The 20,351-nt window shown below is 24.6% G+C and overlaps 1 protein-coding gene across 2 annotated transcripts in view; it reads right to left on the bottom strand.

Moving 5' to 3' along the window:
* LOC117174584 (ubiquitin-conjugating enzyme E2 variant 2) overlaps nt 1-15,467 on the bottom strand; it is a 17,124-nt gene extending 1,657 nt beyond the window's left edge. Inside the window, exons 1-4 of one of the 2 annotated variants that reach the window (XM_033363813.1) lie at nt 15,236-15,467; nt 8,214-8,356; nt 8,111-8,113; nt 7,355-7,480 (exon numbers count right to left, since the gene is read on the bottom strand). In XM_033363813.1, the coding sequence (XP_033219704.1) occupies nt 7,355-7,480; nt 8,111-8,113; nt 8,214-8,356; nt 15,236-15,260 (297 nt within the window). In that variant the 5' untranslated portion in view covers nt 15,261-15,467. The remainder of the gene's footprint in view (nt 1-7,354; nt 7,481-8,110; nt 8,114-8,213; nt 8,357-15,235) is intronic. The other variant, XM_033363814.1, reaches the window with a different exon arrangement.
* Between the last annotated feature and the right edge of the window lie 4,884 nt (nt 15,468-20,351).

Raw genomic sequence — 20,351 nt, 5'->3', positions numbered from 1 at the left:
ATTCGCTCATATTGAGCACTGACACCAATTTTATACTAAATCATCTAAACCTTGAAAAAAATTAATATAAGCAATAAAATTTGCACCTTCGTTGCAAATCAATAAATAAGCATCTGCACACACGTAACCTATCATTATTTTTTGGGCATTTTTAGCGATTTCTAGCGGAGAAAAAAAGAAACTCTGAACGTCGGTAAAGTCGGGATCAAGTGACTAAGTTCGTACATGAAATTTCGGTGTAAAATGATTTTCATTTTTTTGGTCCTAAAAATAAGAGATAAATTTCAAATTGGAAACATAGCAACATTAGCAATGTGCTAAAATTTACTTGTCGGAGTTCTCCAACCAACTTCCATAATTCTTGACGTTGAATCGATCAGCTGATAACTATTGTTGACAGTGAACCAACCAGCGGGACTCAGCGTCGGACCCGCCTTGTCTTTCGCCCCCGGGCGAAATTTTATTTTTAGTCTTGGAATTGTTTCATACCAGTACAAAAAAATCTACAAGAATATATAACCATTAGAAAATTTTAATTATTTTCTGAAGAAGCACATTTCTCAAGATGGGATCGACGTTAAAAGTTTATTTCCTAATTCCTGTAGTATTTTACTCGAAAACTTTCTTCGTAATTATGAACATTTTGATATATACAAACGTTCCTCAGTGCTTTCGGTATAACATCCTAAATCCTGAACACGATATCTCAATCCGTTTGGTCGTAGTGAGGACTGAAAATAATGAAAATCATTTCATTCTCCACACAAAAATTTTATGAATGAACTTAGTCACGTGATCTCGACTTTATCGACGGTCAAAGTTTCTTTTTCTCTCCGCTAGAAATCGCTAAAAATGCTCCAAAAATAATTATAGGTTACGTGTATGCAGATACTTATTTGTTGATTTTCAACGAATGTACAAATTTTATTGCTTACATCAATTTTTTTTAAGGTTTAGACGATTTAGTCCAAAACTGGTATCAGTGCTCAATATATGCGAACCAAGAAATCCGAAATGCATCAAAACAAAAATTATCTGCATAGTGCTATAACTCGAATGGTAATATCTTTTTTCATCGATTTATAAATAAACTTTCTTTAAAACTATAAACACATTGATGTATACAAACGTTCTTTAGTGCTTTTTATTTAATCTGTCAAATTTTAAACACGATATCTCAATCCGTGTGGACACAGTGAACACCAAAAAAAATGCTCATATTCGGGGACTAGTTTGGTCACGTGGTCACGAAGAGCATGCCCTTAATTTCATTATAAGAAACTCAGGGATCACAGAGGTTCAACATGATGAAAACTCCTGAACAAGAATCCAGCGACCAAATCTGGACAACGAAAAAAAAACAAAAAAAAAACTGCTATTGAGAATGGTGGTCTACGATTTCGACACCTGGTGCCGAAAACTGGAACTAGAAAGAGCAGGTACAATTTTAAAAATGTGTTTTAATTTTTGCATAAGTGTTTTTACGATTGCAGACATCACAGAGTGTCTCTTATTCGCCTTTTGTTACCTTTTTCTCCTATTTTGGGGTTTCTCATCTTTGGTCACCTTTTTTCAGTTGAATTTTCAAACAAAAAAGATTAAACTTCAATCAGGAAGAGTCGCATTAACAAACATAATCTTACATTTTTAATTCGAAGAGATGAATATTTTACAAGCCAGTTTAATTTTGAAGCAAGGAAGACGAATTTTCAACTAAAAAAGATTACTTTTCTAACACATGAGGATTTTTACACCAAAAGGATTGATTTTCTATCCAAAAATACAAGTGTTTAATAAATCAGTTGAAATTTTGATAAAAAAAGATTACTTTTTAAAAAAATAGTTGAATTTTGATTGTTTATAAAATAAAAATATAATTTTTTTCGAATAAAAATAATTAGCTTTTAATAAAAAATTATCAATTTTTAACCAAAAAAATGACTTTTAAACAAAACAGTTGAATTTTCAACCTAATAGTAGAATTTTTAACTAAGAGATGAATTTTTTTTACTAAAAGTTGAACTTTTTTTTTATCAAATAGTTTAATTTTCCACCCAATAAGACGATTTTTAAAGTAAAAGAGAATTTTCAATCCAAAAAGTATCAGTATTCGACAAAAAAAATATGACTTTTTAACTAAATAGTTGAATTCAGATTAATTCTGAAAAAGAAATATAATACTCTTTTTTGTTTTTTGTTTTTGATAAAAAGAACTAACTTTCAATCGAAATAGATTTTTTGAACCAAGAGGTTAATTTTAAACAAAAAAAGGTGAATTTTTAAGAACCGAGTTCAATTTTCAATAAAATAAATCAACTTTCAAACAATTTGTAGAATTTTGTACTAACCACCAAAAATATAATAGTAGACTTCACAATAAAAATTATTAGCGTTTAAATATAAAAGGTGGATTTTCAACAAATATAAAACAAAGATTTTTCTGCCAAAACATAAATTTTCAACAAAAAAATATGAATTTTCTACAAAAGTATAAATTTTCGACCAAAAACGATAACTTTTTTTAAAAAAAACGTTGAATTTTCACAACAAGTATGTTTTTTAAGTAAAAGAGATTATGTATTGAACAAAAATACAATCATAGACTTTTCAAACAAAAAGAATTAATTTTCAATCAAAAAAGATGTATGTAAAACCAAAAAATATGAATTTTCAATTAAAAAAATGAATTTTCTGCCAAATAATAGAACTTTTCGTCCAAAAACGATTACTTTTTAACGAAAGACTTAATTTTCAATCAAATAATTAAATCTTTAACTAAATAGTAAAATGTATAACCAAAAAATTATTCAATAAAAATTCCACTGCTTGGTTGAAAGCTGAACGAATTTTTTTTAATTTCATTTTTTTTCGTCGAAAATTCATAATTTTAGTTGAAAGTTCGTTTTTTTTTGTTAAAAAAAATAAATTAAAAATTCGTTTCGTTGTAAAAAGTTTTATTAAACTACAAATTCAAATATTTTGTTAAAAAAGTCAACTGATTAATTGTGAATTAACTTTTTTATTGTTATTTCATGTTCTTGTTTTTAAAATTAAATTCTTTGATAGAGAATTAGGCTTTTTGGCTTAAAAATTCAACAAATTGGTATAAAATTAAACTGTTTTTTTTTTTAGAAAATTCGTTTTTATTTTTATTAAAAATTCATTCTCAATGAAAATTTATCTACTCCATTTCTGGTTAAAAATTCAAAACATTTTGGTTAAAAAATTGTGTTTTTTTGTTTGTTGAAAATTCGTCTTTTTTTGGTCAAAATCTAGACATGTTGAAAATATATACTGTTTGATCAAATCTAACTATTTTTTATTTTTTATTAAAGTTTTGTAGTGGAAATACCAACTATAAAATTTTGTGATAAACATTAATCTTTTTTGTTGAAAATTGAACAATTATCTTAACATTATTTTTCATTTTTTACTCAAAATTTTTTCTTGATAGAAAATTCACTTTTTGTTAGAAATTTCATCTCTTTTTGGTTAAAAATTCAACTTTTTAGTTGAAGATTAATCTATTTTGGTTAAGGATTAAACTATTTCGTTGAAAATTAAAAAATTTGGTATAAATTTCAACTTTTTTGTAGAATATTCGTTTTTATCGTTGTTTTAATTAAAAATTAATTGTTCTCAGTAGAAATACATCTGCTTAATTTTTCGGTTAAAAATTGAACTTTTATGCTTTAAAAATGCAGAATATTTATCTTTTTTTGTTTGAAAAATCAACAATTTGGTAACGGTATTAACTACGTTGCAAACAATTAAATGGTTTTGTAAAAAAAACAATAGTTTTTACTTTTTTTTTACATTGAAAATTAGTTCTCAGTGGAAATGTAAATACTCCATTTTCAGGGTGGCTGTTTTAATCAAAGAAAAAAACTTCTGGGCATCTCTCGGTTTATAAAAAATTAAAACTTGTTTGTCTTATTTAACATTTGTTTATCACCCATTTGTCACCTATTCACCTTTTTCGACGACGATAGGCACTGTGATGACCGCGATTGTTTTGTGAAATTTAACATAATGATTAAACACTAAAAACACATCTTCATCAAAAACAAATCGTTTTAGGTAAAATTTACATCTTATAGAGTGAAAAAAACAACATATTTTTGTCCACAATTTTTTTTTTTTTAACAAGCAAACAAAAAAAAAACAATTATTTCACTATTTCATGTGAGTTTGAATGCATTGTCAGCTTGAATAAACTTTAATTCATGTATGTAGCGATAAATTCTATCCAGATTTTTTAAATACTACGAATAATAGACGATTGGAATGTAAAAACGAATTCTAACCTAACTTTTAGATCAGATTTTTAAATAGTAAACATTTAATGTATAAATTAATAAATATTTACTTTGAGTTCATGCTTGCTTCAAAATAAGTTAATTAAAGTTTTTAAGCTGTTGAAAATCACAATAAATAGTACAATAATTGTTTTTTTTTAAATACAATTATAAAAATCCGATCATTTAAAATTCGAAGGAATTAAAACTTATTATTTCTAATTAAAACCGTTCTAAATTGAAAAATTTCAGATCTTTTTTAATTGAAAATTAAACTACTTGGGTAAAAATTGAACTTTACTATTAAATGTTTATTTTTTTCATTGAAATTTAACTGTTTCGTGAAATATACTGTTTTTTTGTGTAAAATTAATTTTTTAACAAAAAATGTAACTTTCATTTTTTTAAGATTGATCTTTTTTAATTGAAAATTCGCATTTTTTGGTAATAAAATAATTTTTCAGTTTGAAACTTCATTTTTATTGGGATTTTTGAAAATTTAAGAAATTGATCATTGAATTTTTATTTGTTGAAAATTCCATTATTAAGTTTCTTCTATTTTCAACAATTAAAAATTAAACTTTCAATTTTCTTCAATTTTTATCAATTGAAAATAAAATTTTTGAAAATTGAATTTCCAGCTTTCTTCAATAAAAAAATTCAATTTTAAAATATTGACAATGGAAGAAATTCAATATTTTAAAATTGATTTTTTTTTTAAGTGAAGAAAGCTGAAAATTCAATTTTCGAAAATATAATTTTCAATTGATGAAAATTGAAGGAAATTAGAAGTTCGATGTTTAATTGTAGAAAATAGAAGAAACTTGAAAATGGAATTTTCATCCGTTGAAATTTCCATTATCAGTTTTCTTCAATTTTCAAAAGTTGAAAATTCAATTTTTATTTTTTGCAAATCTCATAAATGTTCAGATGTTGAAAATTGAAGAAATTCATCGTTGAATTTTCATCTGTTTAAAATTCCATTATCAAGTTTCTTCTATTTTCAACAATTAAAAATTCAATTTTCAATTTTCTTCAATTTCCATCAATTGAAAATGAAATGTTCAGCTTTCTTCAATTTAAAAAAATTTAATTTTAAAATATTGAAAATGGAAGAAATTGAATTTTCAACTGTCTAAAGTTGAAAAAATTGATAATTGAACTTCTAACAGTAGAATTTTCATCAGTTGAAATTTTCCATGATCAATTTTCTTCTATTTTCAACAGTTGAAAATTAAATTTCTTCCATTCTCAATATTTTTTAATTGAAGAAAGCTGAAAATTCACTATTCAATTGATGAAAATAGGAAATCTAATTTTTAATTGTTGAAAATAGAAGAAACTTGATCATGAAATTTTCATCCGTTGAAAATTCTATTATCAAATTTTCTTCAATTTTCAAAAGTAGAAAATTAAATTTTCTTTTTTGCAAATCTCACAAATGTTCAAATGTTGAAAATTGATAATGGAACTTTCAAAATATGAAAATTCCATTATCAAGTTTCTTCTATTTTCAACAATTAAAAATGAAGTTTTCTTTAATTTTCATTAATTGAAAATTAAGTTTTCAAAAACGAAATTTTCAGTTTTCTTCAATTAAAAAAAATCAATTTTCAAATATTGAAAATGGAACAAATTGAATTTTCAACTGTTGAAAATAGAAGAAAATTGATCATGAAATTTTCAATAGATGAAAATTGAACTATTAGAAATTCAATGATCAATTTCTTCAATTTTAGACAGTTTCAAATTCCATTCTCTTTTATTTTCATCATTTTTAAATTGAATTGATTTTAAATAAGGAAAACAGAAAATTGGAGAAAAATTAGTTTTTTACTACGTATCGAAAATTGAAGAATTCAAATTTGGAGAACATTTAATTGCCAAATATTACATTCTAATGGCGACCCGTTTTCGAAAAAATCCATTTCATCGACATTTTTTTATTGATTCAACTGTTTATTTATTAGTTATAATTTTCAACAATTGCATCTTCAACCATTTAATTTTGACAGTTGAAACACCAATTTGCAATCTTCAATTTTCAAAGTTTGAAAACTAATTTATTTTAAATTGAAAACAAAACTGAAAATCCAATCATTTAAAATTGAATTTTTAAATGTTGAAAAATTAAATAAATGAAAAATTAAAAAAAAAGGATTTTTGTTAAAAATTATTTTTTTTTTATTTCAAAATTCAACTATTCCATATTTGGTTAAAAATGTATCTTATTTATTAAAAATTTTATGTGAATCCTTCAAAATTCATGTCGTTTAGTTCAAATTAATGTATTTCGTTTTTATTGATTTTTTTTATTGAAAATAAAACAATTTTTTTATTTGAAATTCTAACAGTTGAATTTTTATCGGTTGAAAATGACATGATCAATTTTCTTCTATTTTCAACAATTGAAAATTCAATTTTTTCCATTTTCAATATTTTTTTTAATTAAATTTTTTTAATTGGAGAAAGCTGAAAATTCAGTCTTCGATAATTTAATTTTCAATTGTTGAAAATTGAAGAAAATTGAAAGTTCAATGTTTAATTGTTGAAAATAGAAGAAACTTGATAATGGAATTTTCAACAGATGAAAATTCAACGATCAATTTCTTCAATTTTCAACTGTTAAAACTTGAACTGTTGAAAACAAAATGTTTGATTTTTTTTTTCATTTTGAAACCTCTTTAATCCTAAATAGTTGAATTTCAAATCGGTCAAGTAAAAATTTATAATTTTTTAAACATATAATATACTAATAATATAATATATAATATATTTACGTTTGTAAAGTAAATATTAAATTTACAATTAAGTTTCTTCAGTAAATTTCAAGTAAATTATCATTTTTAAACTCGAGACTATTTTCCTCTTCGAAATTTCCCACATAATTCAAATATTATATTCTCAAATGTAGTATATTTAAAGAGAAAATGTAAAAAACGACAAAGTTTTACGAGAATATGAAAAAAAGGGATAACACCGAGGAATAGGGGAAGGAGACTGTGATCCCTGAATTATACAGGCAATAAATAATAGTTAAAAATGGAAATTCTTACCGCTCCAGTAGTACTATTGATGCAGTTCATGTTAATTCTGCTCAGAAATCTTACGCTAGGGGCATCGTCTGGGTAATTTATACCACAATCAATTTTCAAACTGTACATCCTATTTTCATAAGGAGTCTGTAACAGAATTTTACGCAAATGTCAATTACAGATCTGACAATTCTATCATTTAATGTTTCTCACGTTCAAGGAAAGATAAAAAAAAAAAGTTAAATTAAAAACAAAACAATTATTTTCATTATCTGAAAGCCGTCAAAGTGTGCAAAAGCAAATCAGTTACTTCAAATATGAAAGAATCCAGTCACGTTTTTATAGAGCCGAAGAATATTTTAATATCGAAATTATTTGCAAAGTTGATAAAAACCGAATCGGAAATAAATTCTCTCGTTCGAAAATTTGTATTAGCAAAAAATTTATTTTTCACAAATTAAAACTAAAACTTGATAATGTTATCTCGAAAGAATCACACCCCCTACATCAAATATAAAACCAATGAAATTCCCAAACAATATCTATATTGTAAAAGCCTCTACACACGATATTAAAATATCCATAGCCTCGAGATTATATCAGCAAAAAAGAAGCAATTATCCATAAAATAAAAGTTCCAGTCGCACAATCGATACAAAGATAATGGCACAATCGACATTATTTACTCAAAGAGCTCAATTAATGTAATTAGAGGTAGGGGATAATTGTTCACTTGACAATTTTTGAGCATATTTAATAGCCAAGAATTTTCAGTACCCCCTGCAAAAAAAAAATATAAAGAAATTTAAATACAAAAGAGACTCTTTTCCTCACAAGGCTACAATTTGCGTCAAGTATGAAGGATAAAAATTGAACTTACTCTGGGTGGTCCGATGATCATACCAGTCCAATGCGTGAGGGTCATATCATCGTCACTTTCTAAGCCCCAGCTTATCGTGCCATCTCCTACGCCTTTTTGGCCCTGTTCCAGTTCTTCCAGTAAACGAAAGTTTCTGGGGACAACTAGAAAATATATTAAAAAAAAAAAAACAATTATAAATAATCCCAGTAAATTAAAAAGGAATTTTGAACTTTTAAAATTGAAATTTAAAAGTTTTTTATCAAAAAATGTTGTATTCAAATGCTGAATAATTTACGCGTATATAATTCAAGGTGCTAACATTTTTCAATATAAAAATATATAAATCCACGTTATCATTTTCAATGCTCTAAATTAAAAAATCAATAAAATGAACTTTAAAATGTTCAAAATTATAGTCATACAAATATTTTTTATCTGTGTAAAATGTTTTGAAATCTTAGAAATCTGATCTACTAAACCTTTTTAAAATCTTTCAATTCTTTTGAAATTTTTAAGATCTTTGGAAATGCTCGAAATTATTGCGAAGAGTTTTTAATTTGCTGTCCACGCCTTTTTCAAATCTTTGAAATTCTTGCTCTCTTTATAAAATCTTCGGAAAATTTGTGTGAAATCTTTGTCAAATATTTTGAAATATTTGTGAAATTTTTCATAGAAATCTTGATATGTAAAATATTTTTTCTCAGTTGTAATCATTACATTATTTGAAATCTTAAGAGAAATCTTTTCAATCAAATCTTCGCAATGTTTCACAATTCCTGAAATCTATTTTAGTGTACCCTCTTTTTAAATTTTGAAATCATTTAAATCTCTTGCAATTTTGTGAAATTGTTGTGAAATATTTTTAATCTAGTGTGCACGCCTTTTTCAAATCTTCGAAATCTTTGTACAACGTTCAAAATCCTTTTAAATGTTTTAAAACCTTTGAAATATTTTGAAACCTTTTGAAATCTCTAGTAAAGTTCTGTTAAATATCACAAAAAATGAAAACTTTATCATTCTATATTAGCAGAGACGAAAAAAAAACTTGTAAAATTATTCTGTAATATTAAAGTAAATTCATAGCAATCTATAAAACAATTGGTATTGGTAAAGTCTACAAAAAATGCTTAGAAATATCTTATTTATTCTGTAATGACTAATGAGTAAAAGGTAAATTACACCTTGACAAATAAAAAAACTTTTCTGTAGCAATATTTCTTCTAAACGCAGGGTGGCTGTTTTAATCGACGAAATAAATTCCCGGTTTTTTCCCGATTCGCAAACATTTTTCGCGGTCAATGAAATTTAAAAAATGGAACACAAAAGCTAAACAATTTTTCACTTAAGGTAATAAAAACTGAACAGCAAATGAAGGCACTCAAAGTTTAACTGTTAAATTTTGAACTTTTAAAATTGAAATTTAACAGTTTTTAATTTTTAAAAATTTGTATTCAAATGCTCAATAATTTACGCGTATAAAATTGAAGGTACTAACTTTTTTCAATATGAAAAAATATAAATACATGTTATTATTTTCAATGCTCTAAATTAAAAAATCAATCAATGAACTTTAAAAATTTTTTAATTATATAATTTTAAGGAATTTTAAGCTAGAAACATCAAATATTGAAAAATTGAAAAATGTTTGACTGAACACTTCTTAAATTAGAAATTTAATTATTTTTTTTTTAAATAATTTAAACAGCCTAAGAAAACTTCAAAAAATCATTTCAAAATCTGGAAATTGTTTTAAATTTTTAATTATTTTGGAAATTTGTTCATAACTTCTAAATCTGTCAAAATGAATTGAATCTTTTCTACAATTTTCAGAAAATCTTGCAAATTTTAGAAAATTTCTTTACAATTTGGATGTAAAAATAAAAATTGAATATTTATTATTGGTAGGCGAAATTTGAGTAATTTTAAGAGATATTTAGAAGTTTTGAAAAAATTCAAACTTAAAGCAAAACTTGAAATGATAGCCTGATATAAAAAAATGTAGATTTTCGCAGATTTTAAACAAAACAATTAGATTCTTTTCAAGAATTGTGAAAGGCTTCAAAAGAATAAAAACATTTTCTTAAAATTCATAAGAAGATCAAAAATAATTGTTCATTTTGAACAATTATTTTAAGAGAATATTTAAAAAGTTTTTCAAAGATTTAAAAAATATTTTCAAAAAAAGATTCTAGAAGATTTTAAGAAAACTTCATAAAATTTGCATGATAATTTTTAATCTTTTTAAAACTCCTAAATATATCTTAAAATTACTTAATTTTTTTTACAAATGTTCATTTTGTAAATTATACATCAAAATTAAAAAATTTCACTTACAAATTAGCATTTTTCAATATAACAATTAAAATTGTAACGTTCAAAATTTAAAGACTCTTCGAAATTTTAACGATTACTGGCTATCTATGTCAAACAATTCAGTTAAAGATCCTTTACTTTCAAATATTTGGTTTTAATTTACTTGCTTTATATAAAAATTCAAATATTGCTAAATATTCAATAATTAATCTTTTTTTTATTAAAAATTTCAAACTGAATGGGTTTAAAATTGAATATTTCCAATTGAAACAATATTTTTAATTTAATAACATCATTTAATTGTTTGTTCATTTTTTATTACTTAAAATAGATAAAGTTAAAAAATTTATTTATTAAATAAAAATGTTTTTTATCAAAAATTTTCAACATCAAAGGCTTTTACTTTTTATTTGTTCAAGTCTTTAAGGCCATGTGATGAGCGGGCCACGTGACTAGATTCCTACCTTACTTAAATTAAATTAATTATATGTCTTAAATTATTATTATTATAATCATGAAAGAAGTTTTTTGTTGTAAATAATTTTTTTAATAATTATTAAAATTTAGGGCCAGACCCACCTTTCTTAGTGCTTCTTATCTATTATCCCAAATATTCAACTCGATGTAGCGCTTCGTGTGAAAACAAGTTGGGAAATAAAGAAAGTGGCGGTAAGGTAGGAATCTGGTCACGTGACCCACTTGTCACATGGCCTTAAGAAAGCATTTAAAAATTTTTTAAATTAAAAACGTAAGCTTAGAAATAAAAATTTTTAATGGAAAATTTTTTAAGTAAACAATTTTGAATTACGCATTGTAAGCTAAATAATAGCATAATTGAAAAACATAAAAATTCAACTAATTATTTAAAAACTGTTGAAATCGAACGTGGACAGATTTTTCTTCAACAAATGTGTAAAATTCCCGGTATAAAAAAAATTCACTGTCATTTCCCGGTATCAAAAATCCCCGGTCCAGCGGCCACTCTGTTTTTAAAGTAAACTTATGTGTAGTCAGAAAAAGTGAGAAATTGAAAAATAACTTTATTTTTTAAATTAAATTTCCAGTTTTCTAAGCTAATATTTGTGGAACATTATAAATAAACTTCAATTTCTATTTAAAGGTTATTCTTTTGGCAAATAAATTGCCAAAATTCCTATTTATTTATCGCACATTTCACAGTATCTGTCTTTTTTTTTGATAATTCATACTTTTTTCAGTTTTTGACAATTCAATTAATATGATTAATTTAGAAAGCTTTAACAAATAATATTATAAGATATAATTATTATTATAATTATTATAAGATTAATTTTCAAACAAAAATGAAATACTTAAATTTACAGTTTAAAAATTAGTTATCCACAACAACAAAATTCCCACCAAAGTGATGAATTTTTAAGTAGAATACATAAATTTCAAACCAAAAAGTTTAAAAAATAATAAGTTTCGATCAAATTGACGAATTTTCAACTAAAAAAGATAATTTTATAAACAAAAGTTAAATAATTCAATTTCAATAAATTAATATTCAAACACGGACATGAATTTTTAACTAAAAGTGATGTAATAATCAATTCAAATAGATTTTCAGTGAAAAAAATTGTTAACCAACTGATGAATTTTTAAATGGAATTTTAAACCACGAAGAAGAATTTTCATCTAAAGTGGAGATTATTTTATTAGAATAATTGAATTTTCAATCAATAAGATTAATTTCTAAAAAAAAGACTAATTTTCAACTAAAAAAAAAAATTTTTAACCAAAATTTAAATTCTCATCAAATAAATTAATTTTGATCCAAGCAAAAAAAAAACTTTCCAACAAAACAGCTCAATTTTCAACCAAAATGATGCATTTTCTATTAAAATCATGATCTTTCAGCCAAAAAATTAATTATTAAATCGAAAACTATTGAATTCAATCGAGAAAGATTTTTCAGTCAAGAGAGAAAAAATTGCAAACAAACTGTTGAATTTTTAAGATTTTGCAACACAAAAAAACGAGTTTTTTAACGAAATACATTAATTTCCAACCAGATACTTGAATTTTCAACTAAAAACAATCAATTTTCAGCCAAAAAATATTTAAATTTCCATTAAAAAAATTAGTTAAAAAAAAAACAATTGTCAACAAAATATTTAAATACAGTAATTTAAAGCTACTTTTACAAATGAAGAAGCATCGTTGAATTTTGAAACAAAAAAGATAAATTTTCAAAAAAATAGAACTGTTTTTTAACTAAAAATTAACTTCGAAATCTACCAGGATAATTTTTTAAACAAATTGTCTTTTTTAAGTCAAAAAGTCGAAGTTTGAAAGAAAATATTGGACTTCTAAACCAAAATATTTTAATTAACAAATGACAAAATAATTTTTAACTAACAACTTGCATTTACAATCAAAGATTTGAACTTCTAAGCAAAACAGACAAACTAAAAACAAATCGAAATTTAATCCATCATTGAATATTCAACCTGAAAGTAGAAATTTTCAACCCCGAATAGTTGAGTTCTCTACCAAATTATTGAAATTTCAAGCCAAAAAAGAACAATTTGTTACAAAACAGTTAAATTTTTGAACAAAAAAAAATATATAAATTTTAAACCAAATAGTTGAAATGTCGGCTAAAAATTAAAAAGTTTTCAATCAAGCATGTGTATTATTAATCATAAGAAATGAATTTGCAAACAGAAAAGACAAATTTGTAGCTAAGAAAGATTTTTCAGCCAAAAAAGAACAAAATTTTCAACTAAATTATGGAATTTTCAACCCAAAAACACGAATTTTCAACAAAAACGTTAATTTTCAGTCAAATAGATTAAATTTTCACCCAAGAAGGAATATTCAAGCAAAAGAATTGATTTTTAGAGACAAATTATGAACCAAAAATACAATAGATTTTTCAATTGAAAAAAATTAATTTTTAAACCAAAGGGACAAATTTTCTATAAAAAAGACGAATGTTAAAAAGAAACAGTTTAATTTTTGACTAAAAAATACGAATTTCAAACGAACAGTTGAATTTTATATAAAATAATTAATATTTAAACTAAAAAAAGATTAATTTCGATCCAAAAATATACTAGTAGACTTTCTAATTCAAAAGAAATAACTTATAAAAAAATTTAACTAAAAGATGAATGTTCAATAAATCATTTAAATTTTCAAACAAATAAATATAATAGCAGACTTTCTAATCCATAAGAATTAACTTTTTAACCAAAAAAAGTTACTTTTTCACCAAAAGATGAATTTTCAATCCAAAAAAGGTGAATTTTCAACAAAACAGATTAATTTTAGATTTAGAAATATTAATTTTTTAAACAAAATTGTTGTAATTCCATACAAAATAATTCAAATTTGGACTAGAAATAGATTAGTTTTAATCCAAGAATATAATAGTAGACTTCAAAATAAAAAAAAAAAATCTTTCAACCAAAACAGGTTGCTTTACAACCAAAAGGGGAATTTTCAATTCAAAAGGATGAATTTTGTACCCAAAAGGCAAAAAATAGGAATGTTTAATAAATCAGCTAAATTTTCAATAAAGAAAGATGATATTAAAAACAAAAAACAATTACTTTTCTACCATAAAAGAGTACATTACGATCCAAATAGGTAAAAAAAAATTATTTTCGCCAAATAAAATGAATTTTCAACAAAATAATACAATTTTAAACCAAATAGTCCAAATTTTAACGAAAAATAGGTGAATTTTCTAACTGCGTTCTGTTATTTCATTTTGAATTTAAGCAAAAAAACGAGAAAAAATGATAACTTTTTTATAAACAAGAGGAAAAAGAGGAATTCTTTTTTTTAAGCGGGGAAAAGGGGAAAGCGAATATTTTACGATATAATGATGTTTTTAATTAATTTGAGGTTACGTTTGGTAGCTCCTATCGGCTTTTAAAGGGATTGGAATTCTATAATTTTCATTACCAAATCGAGGATTCAAGAACAAAGAACCAAAATGGCATTCATTTTAGTGAAAACTTTCTTACCGGGGAATTCAAACCATTTTAAAATTTATGCGCATATTTAATGTGCAACGAAATCCAACATTTTGGTTTAAAAATGAATGAATACTAACAGACTCGGCGCGATTTATAAATCCACAAAAAAAATCGACTTGACCATTTTTTTGTTGCGTAAAACTTAACCTTAAAATAGGTTATGTGTGACAGGAAATTAATAAGAAATTAAAGGTTTTGTTCGTTCTATTTCAATCGGTATGCGTAACACCCGACCTACCAAAACACTTACGAATCCCGAAAGTTCCACAAACCGGATTTAAATCCTGGCATCCCCAATGACTTAAAAATTCTTTTAAATCTTTTTTTCATACTGGGAAATTGCATTTAACAAAAATGGAAATATGGCTTCTGGAAATATAGGTTACACGCGAAATAAATTGCGCAAAAAATTTTCCGGAGCACAAATTGCTTTAATGTGATAACAAATGTAAAATTAGCGTCATTATTAATCTTTGAGATAAAGTGCAAGGACACATGGCTTCTAAAAACATCTTTATCTTAAATAATAGAGGCTGAACGAAAAAATATGACGTGCCCTACGCTAACGGCGCGAGCTGTCAATTTTACAATTTGGCTCAGAATCCGCTCAAAAATAACCTCAAAAAAGAGAGGGAATTTATTTGCGCATGAAAAAATATATTTTTGATGAGCAATTGACGTGTTTGAGAGTAAAAATTGGAACAAAACACTCACCTACACCGGCCATGGGTACCGCCATCTCGCTTTCTGCGGTTCGGAATATTTTTTTCTTTACAAATAGGCTAGCACCGATTGCGCACAAGTTACAATTATTGCGTAATTATCAAATCCAGTGACGAGTTACACATTAGCCAAAACTGCGGCTTATAAAATAACGCTGAATTAGGGAAGAAAATCAACTTTGCTAAACTTCGGCCAACCTCCGGGAGGTTGTCTCGACGTCTGTTTCCACGGATTGCCGTAAGAATTTTTTAGTTGGTGGTGCGACAGTCGCACTTCCGCTTGTTCAAATTTAGGTATTTGACTGTGTGACGTTAGCTTGCAAGATGGTCGTACGCCGAGGGTGAAACAATAATACCAGTAAACAGTTGCATGAAAAGAAACTTTATTTTTTGAATAATTAGGGGGGGGGGGGTCTCTTTAAATATTTTTACATATTTATTTTAATTTTTTAAATCTATTCAATAAGGTAATAAAATCGGTAGAAAAAGAGAATTGATATTATTCGTAAATTGAATATCCTTTTATGTAAAAAAGAAATGTTCAATATGTACTTGTGGTGAAAAAATTTGTTTTCCATGTTCTTTACAACATCAAGTTTTGCTCAATGCGATTGATATTGTTTGTTGTTTGGCCCTCGGCGCGCAGACGTCTTGGATTCCCCCCAATTTTTTATATTTTGCACACTGCGCATGCGTTGCTTCAGGATTCGGATTAGTTTACCAATAGCACGCTGATTTGAAATTACAAAATTTACGAATCAATTGTTTACAACATATAATAATTGTAGAGTCAAGGTTGAAGATTCATCACCTTAGTTTAAAATTTATTTCTTTGGTTCGATATTCAATACTTTTTTTTTAAATTCTTCATTTTATTTTAGTGGAAAATTAATTTGTTTTGCTGAAAATTGAACTATTCCAGTTTTAATTGAAAATCTCTCTTGTTTTAGTCAAAGACTTATATTAATTTTTTTAATATTTTATAACTTTTTTGAATTAATTAAATAAATATTTATAAATAAGATTGACACTGAACTTATTTAGTAAAGATTTAACTAATACATTATTGATTAAAAAATTATCTTTTTAAATTAAAAATAAAAATTGTTAGTTGAAATTTGTCGCTTTTGGTGGATTTTTTTTTAATTCAAATATTTGATTAAAAAGTCATCTATGTTAGAGAATTTGTTTTTCATGGGCTAAATTTTTTTCAAACTGACTATTTAAATACTCCTTTTCTGGTTGAAAATTTATATTTTTAGTTTAAAAAATTCAAAAATTTAGATACAAATTTAAGTATTCTGTTGAAAATTCGACTTTTTCTTGGTAGAAAAATAATATTCTTATTTGAAAATTCATCTGTTTTCTTTAAGATTCATGTTCTTCGTTCAAATTTTCCTTCTTGACCTAAAAATTAATTTTGTTTGTCGCACATGTATCTTTTTGGGTGGAAATAAATTTCTTAGTTTGGAAACGAAATTAGTTTTTAAGAATTTTTTTTGCATGAAAAATAATTTTTTAACCGAAAATTCAACTATACTATTTTCGGTTCGTGATTTACTTTTAATAGTTGAAAATTCATCAGTTTAATTCAAAATTCATCAATTTATTTAAAATTCATGAATTTTTTGCAAATTAATGTTCTTTGATGAAAATTCATCTTTTATTGTGGAAAACGTATGTCATTAGAAGAAATTTTATTTCATTATTAAAAAATTCATCTTTTTGTGTAAACGCATGTATTACCTTAGTTGACAATTTAACTTATTTGTTAAAAATCAGCTTTTTTTGTTGTTAATTAATTTTTCACTAAAAATTTAACTATTTAATCAAGAATTTTATTTTTTTGGTTGCAGATTGTTCATTATAGTAAAAAATTAATTTAAGAAACTGTTATTGTAAAAATTAAATTTTCCGTAAAAATTGATAAATTATTTGGTGGAAGATCTATATTTTTCAGTTGTAAATTCATAAATTTACTGGCAAATTTCTTTTATCCTTTTGACGGGAATCTCAACTATTTGATTAAAGATTGATTTTTTTGGTTTTGGATTGATAATTTTAGTTGAAAATTAATTTCTTGGATTAAAGATTCAAGTATTTTCTGAAAAATTCTACTTTTATAGTTAAAAATGAATTTTTTTTATTGAAAATAGATTTCCTTGGTTTAATTAAAAAATAATTTTTTGTTGAAAATTTATCATTTGAATTGAAAATTCATTTCTTGCGTTAAAAAGTAACCTATCAATATTAATTATTTTTGAAATAAAAGAATCAAAATTCTTAACCAAAAATGTCATAGTTAAACCTTTAGTTTAAAAAAAAAAAACAGTTTCATACAAAAAAATTGAATAAACGTTCGACAAAATAGTTCAACTTTCAACCAAAAAAGATCAATAAAAAGTTATGTTTCTACCCAATAGTTGAATTTTGAACTGAAGAAAATACATTTTTTACTAAAAGTGCAATATAGTTAAAGATTTTCAGTGGAAAAATAAATTTTCACTTTAAAAAATCTAATTTTCAACAAAATATTTAAATGTTTGAAAAAAGAAATGAAATTTGATTCTAAAATGATGAATCGCCAAGTTCAGACAAGTAGTTGAAGCCTCAAGCAAAAAAAATCAATCATCAACAAATGATTTATTTTTGAATCAAAACTATTTTTTTATCTAAAAAGACAATATTTACGCAAATTAGTTGAATTTCTAATCAAAAAGTATAAATTCAGAAAAAGGAATACATTTTTTTGGAACAACTGAAAAATCTTGAAAAATAAAAGTCCTGATACTATAAACATCGCGAATCGGAAAATTCCGGAATATTAAAATCCCCGGCAGAAAATTGCCGGATTATAAAATATCCGAAATAGAAAATCTTAAAATTTAAACCATAAAAAAATTTTATTTAATCAATATTATTTATATGTTAAATATACAATAATCAAATAAAAAAAGAGATTTATCCCTACAATTTTTCCGAACCTAATAATATTTTTTAAACACACTTTGCGGGATTCAATTCAACACTGATTTATCTCGAAGTTTCTTAATTTTTTTTAATGGACAATTCGAATTTTCAGAAAATTTTTTGTATTTTTTTAAATACTGTGCACATTTTCAAACAAAAATTTGCATTAGGAAATATATTTCTTTTAACTATTGTGCTCTTCCTGGATAAATTTATTGCATTTTTAATTTTTAATTGATTAATAATATTGAAGGAGACACAATTTTTTTATTTGTTTAAATTCGGGGATATCATAGTTCGGATATTTTATAATTAAGAAAATGTTCTCGGTCAAGAATTTTCAAATTCAGTAACATTATAAACTGTCGAAGATTTTACAATTCGGGAATTTTATTTTTCGGAATTTTTCATTCCTGCTCACTTTTTATCAAAAATATCAATTTCAAAGGTTGCTTCATATTTGTATTCGTCTTACAAGTATTATATGTTGTAAAAGTTGATTTTGCCTATTTCATAATTTCAAATCAGCGCGCTAAGTGCAATCAATCCGGTTGCTGACGGGACGCATGCGTAGTACGGAAATTTCGAAGGCCGGTCCCGGGCGCTACCGGTGTTTCGGAAAATCGTGAAAAACGTTTTTAACGTTTATAATAGTTTTTAATTTACGATAGATTGAATTTTTTCTAATTATACGTTTAAAAGTTAAAGTAGACTTTTTTTTCTATATTTGGGATTGGCGCTTATGTCGGATAGTGTACTCGATTTGTGATGAATTTTTGTTTGTAGAACTTTGTCGGCAATGGAATATTTTTGTGATTTAAATCTTCAACGTGGGTGGAGAGCAGATGAAAGGTGATGATGAGAAAATTTAGGTGATTCCAGCATTGCTAAAAATAGATCCAACAGGTATGTAAATATAGATAAATATAGGATATATATTTTCGTACTCATTTTGAGGTTATTTTTCAAATAGGAGACTGTTTCCGCGCGCGTGGGCGAATGTTTTTTTTTTTCATTTTATTGGTATTGAATTTCAATAACCAAGGAAATTTCTGATTTTTTATTTAGTAGTCAAGAAAGTATTTTTTGTCTATTAATAATAATTATCTTCGAATTCATTCATTTTAGAAGTTTCCAATTAGATATAGCACATAATTTTTAAAAGTTTTAGAATAAATAAACTTTAAAGGCGCACAATATTCAAAGTTCTTCCGTTTTTAACGGTGAAAATTAGTGATTTTTTCAGTAAATATTTAACAATTACATTTTTTGTTAAAAATTTATAATTAAGTTGAAAATTCAAATGTTTATTTTAAATTGATCTTTTTCAGTAGAAAATTAATCTTCTTGATTAAAAATTAATTTGTTTGTTTGAATAGTTAACTATTTAAAAGTTATTTTTTCCACTGACGAATGAACTGTTCCATTTTTTATTTAAAAATTTAAGTTTTTTAATTTAAGTTTTAACACTTTGACTGAAAGTTCAAGAATCGTGTTAAAAATTTTACTTTTTTTTTGAAAATTAATCTTCCTAGTGGAAAGTTCATTTTTTTTTTTGTTGAAAATGTATTTCATGGTTGAAACTTTATTTCTTTGTTTAGAAATTAATATTTTTTGTTAAAATTGCATCTTTTCGGGTTAAAATTGAATTCTTTATTTTGAAAATCTAACTAGTTTCTTAGAAATTATTTTTTTTTTTAAATTCACTTTTCAACTGAAAATTTAACTATTCCATTTTGTTGAAAATGCGTAGTTTTTGGTAGAAAGTTAATCTTCTTGGTTGAAAATTTATCTCTTTTGTTAAAAATTTACCTATCTTCGATAAAAATTTATTTTCTGGTTACAATTTTTGGTCAAAATTTTGTCTTTTTCAGTTCAAAAAACAATAATTTGGTCTAAATATCAAATAATTTATTAAAAATTGTACCTTTTTGTTAAAAAGTCAATCTTCCTGTTTTAAACTTCCTATTTTTTTTGGTTGCAAATTTATTTCTTCGGTTAAAAATTTTGCTACATATTCTGTTGAAATTAAAAAAAATGTTAATTGAAAATTTTGGTACGCCATTTTGGGTTGGAGGTTATTCTTTTTTTATTGAAAATTCGACTTTTTTTAGTTGAAAAAAAAATCTTTTTGGTTT

Source organism: Belonocnema kinseyi, chromosome 6 (assembly GCF_010883055.1).
Source record: "Belonocnema kinseyi isolate 2016_QV_RU_SX_M_011 chromosome 6, B_treatae_v1, whole genome shotgun sequence".
Taxonomy (NCBI): Eukaryota; Metazoa; Arthropoda; class Insecta; order Hymenoptera; family Cynipidae; genus Belonocnema; species Belonocnema kinseyi.
Note: the sequence above shows the minus strand (reverse complement) of the source record. Positions and strands in the feature narration are given on the sequence as shown.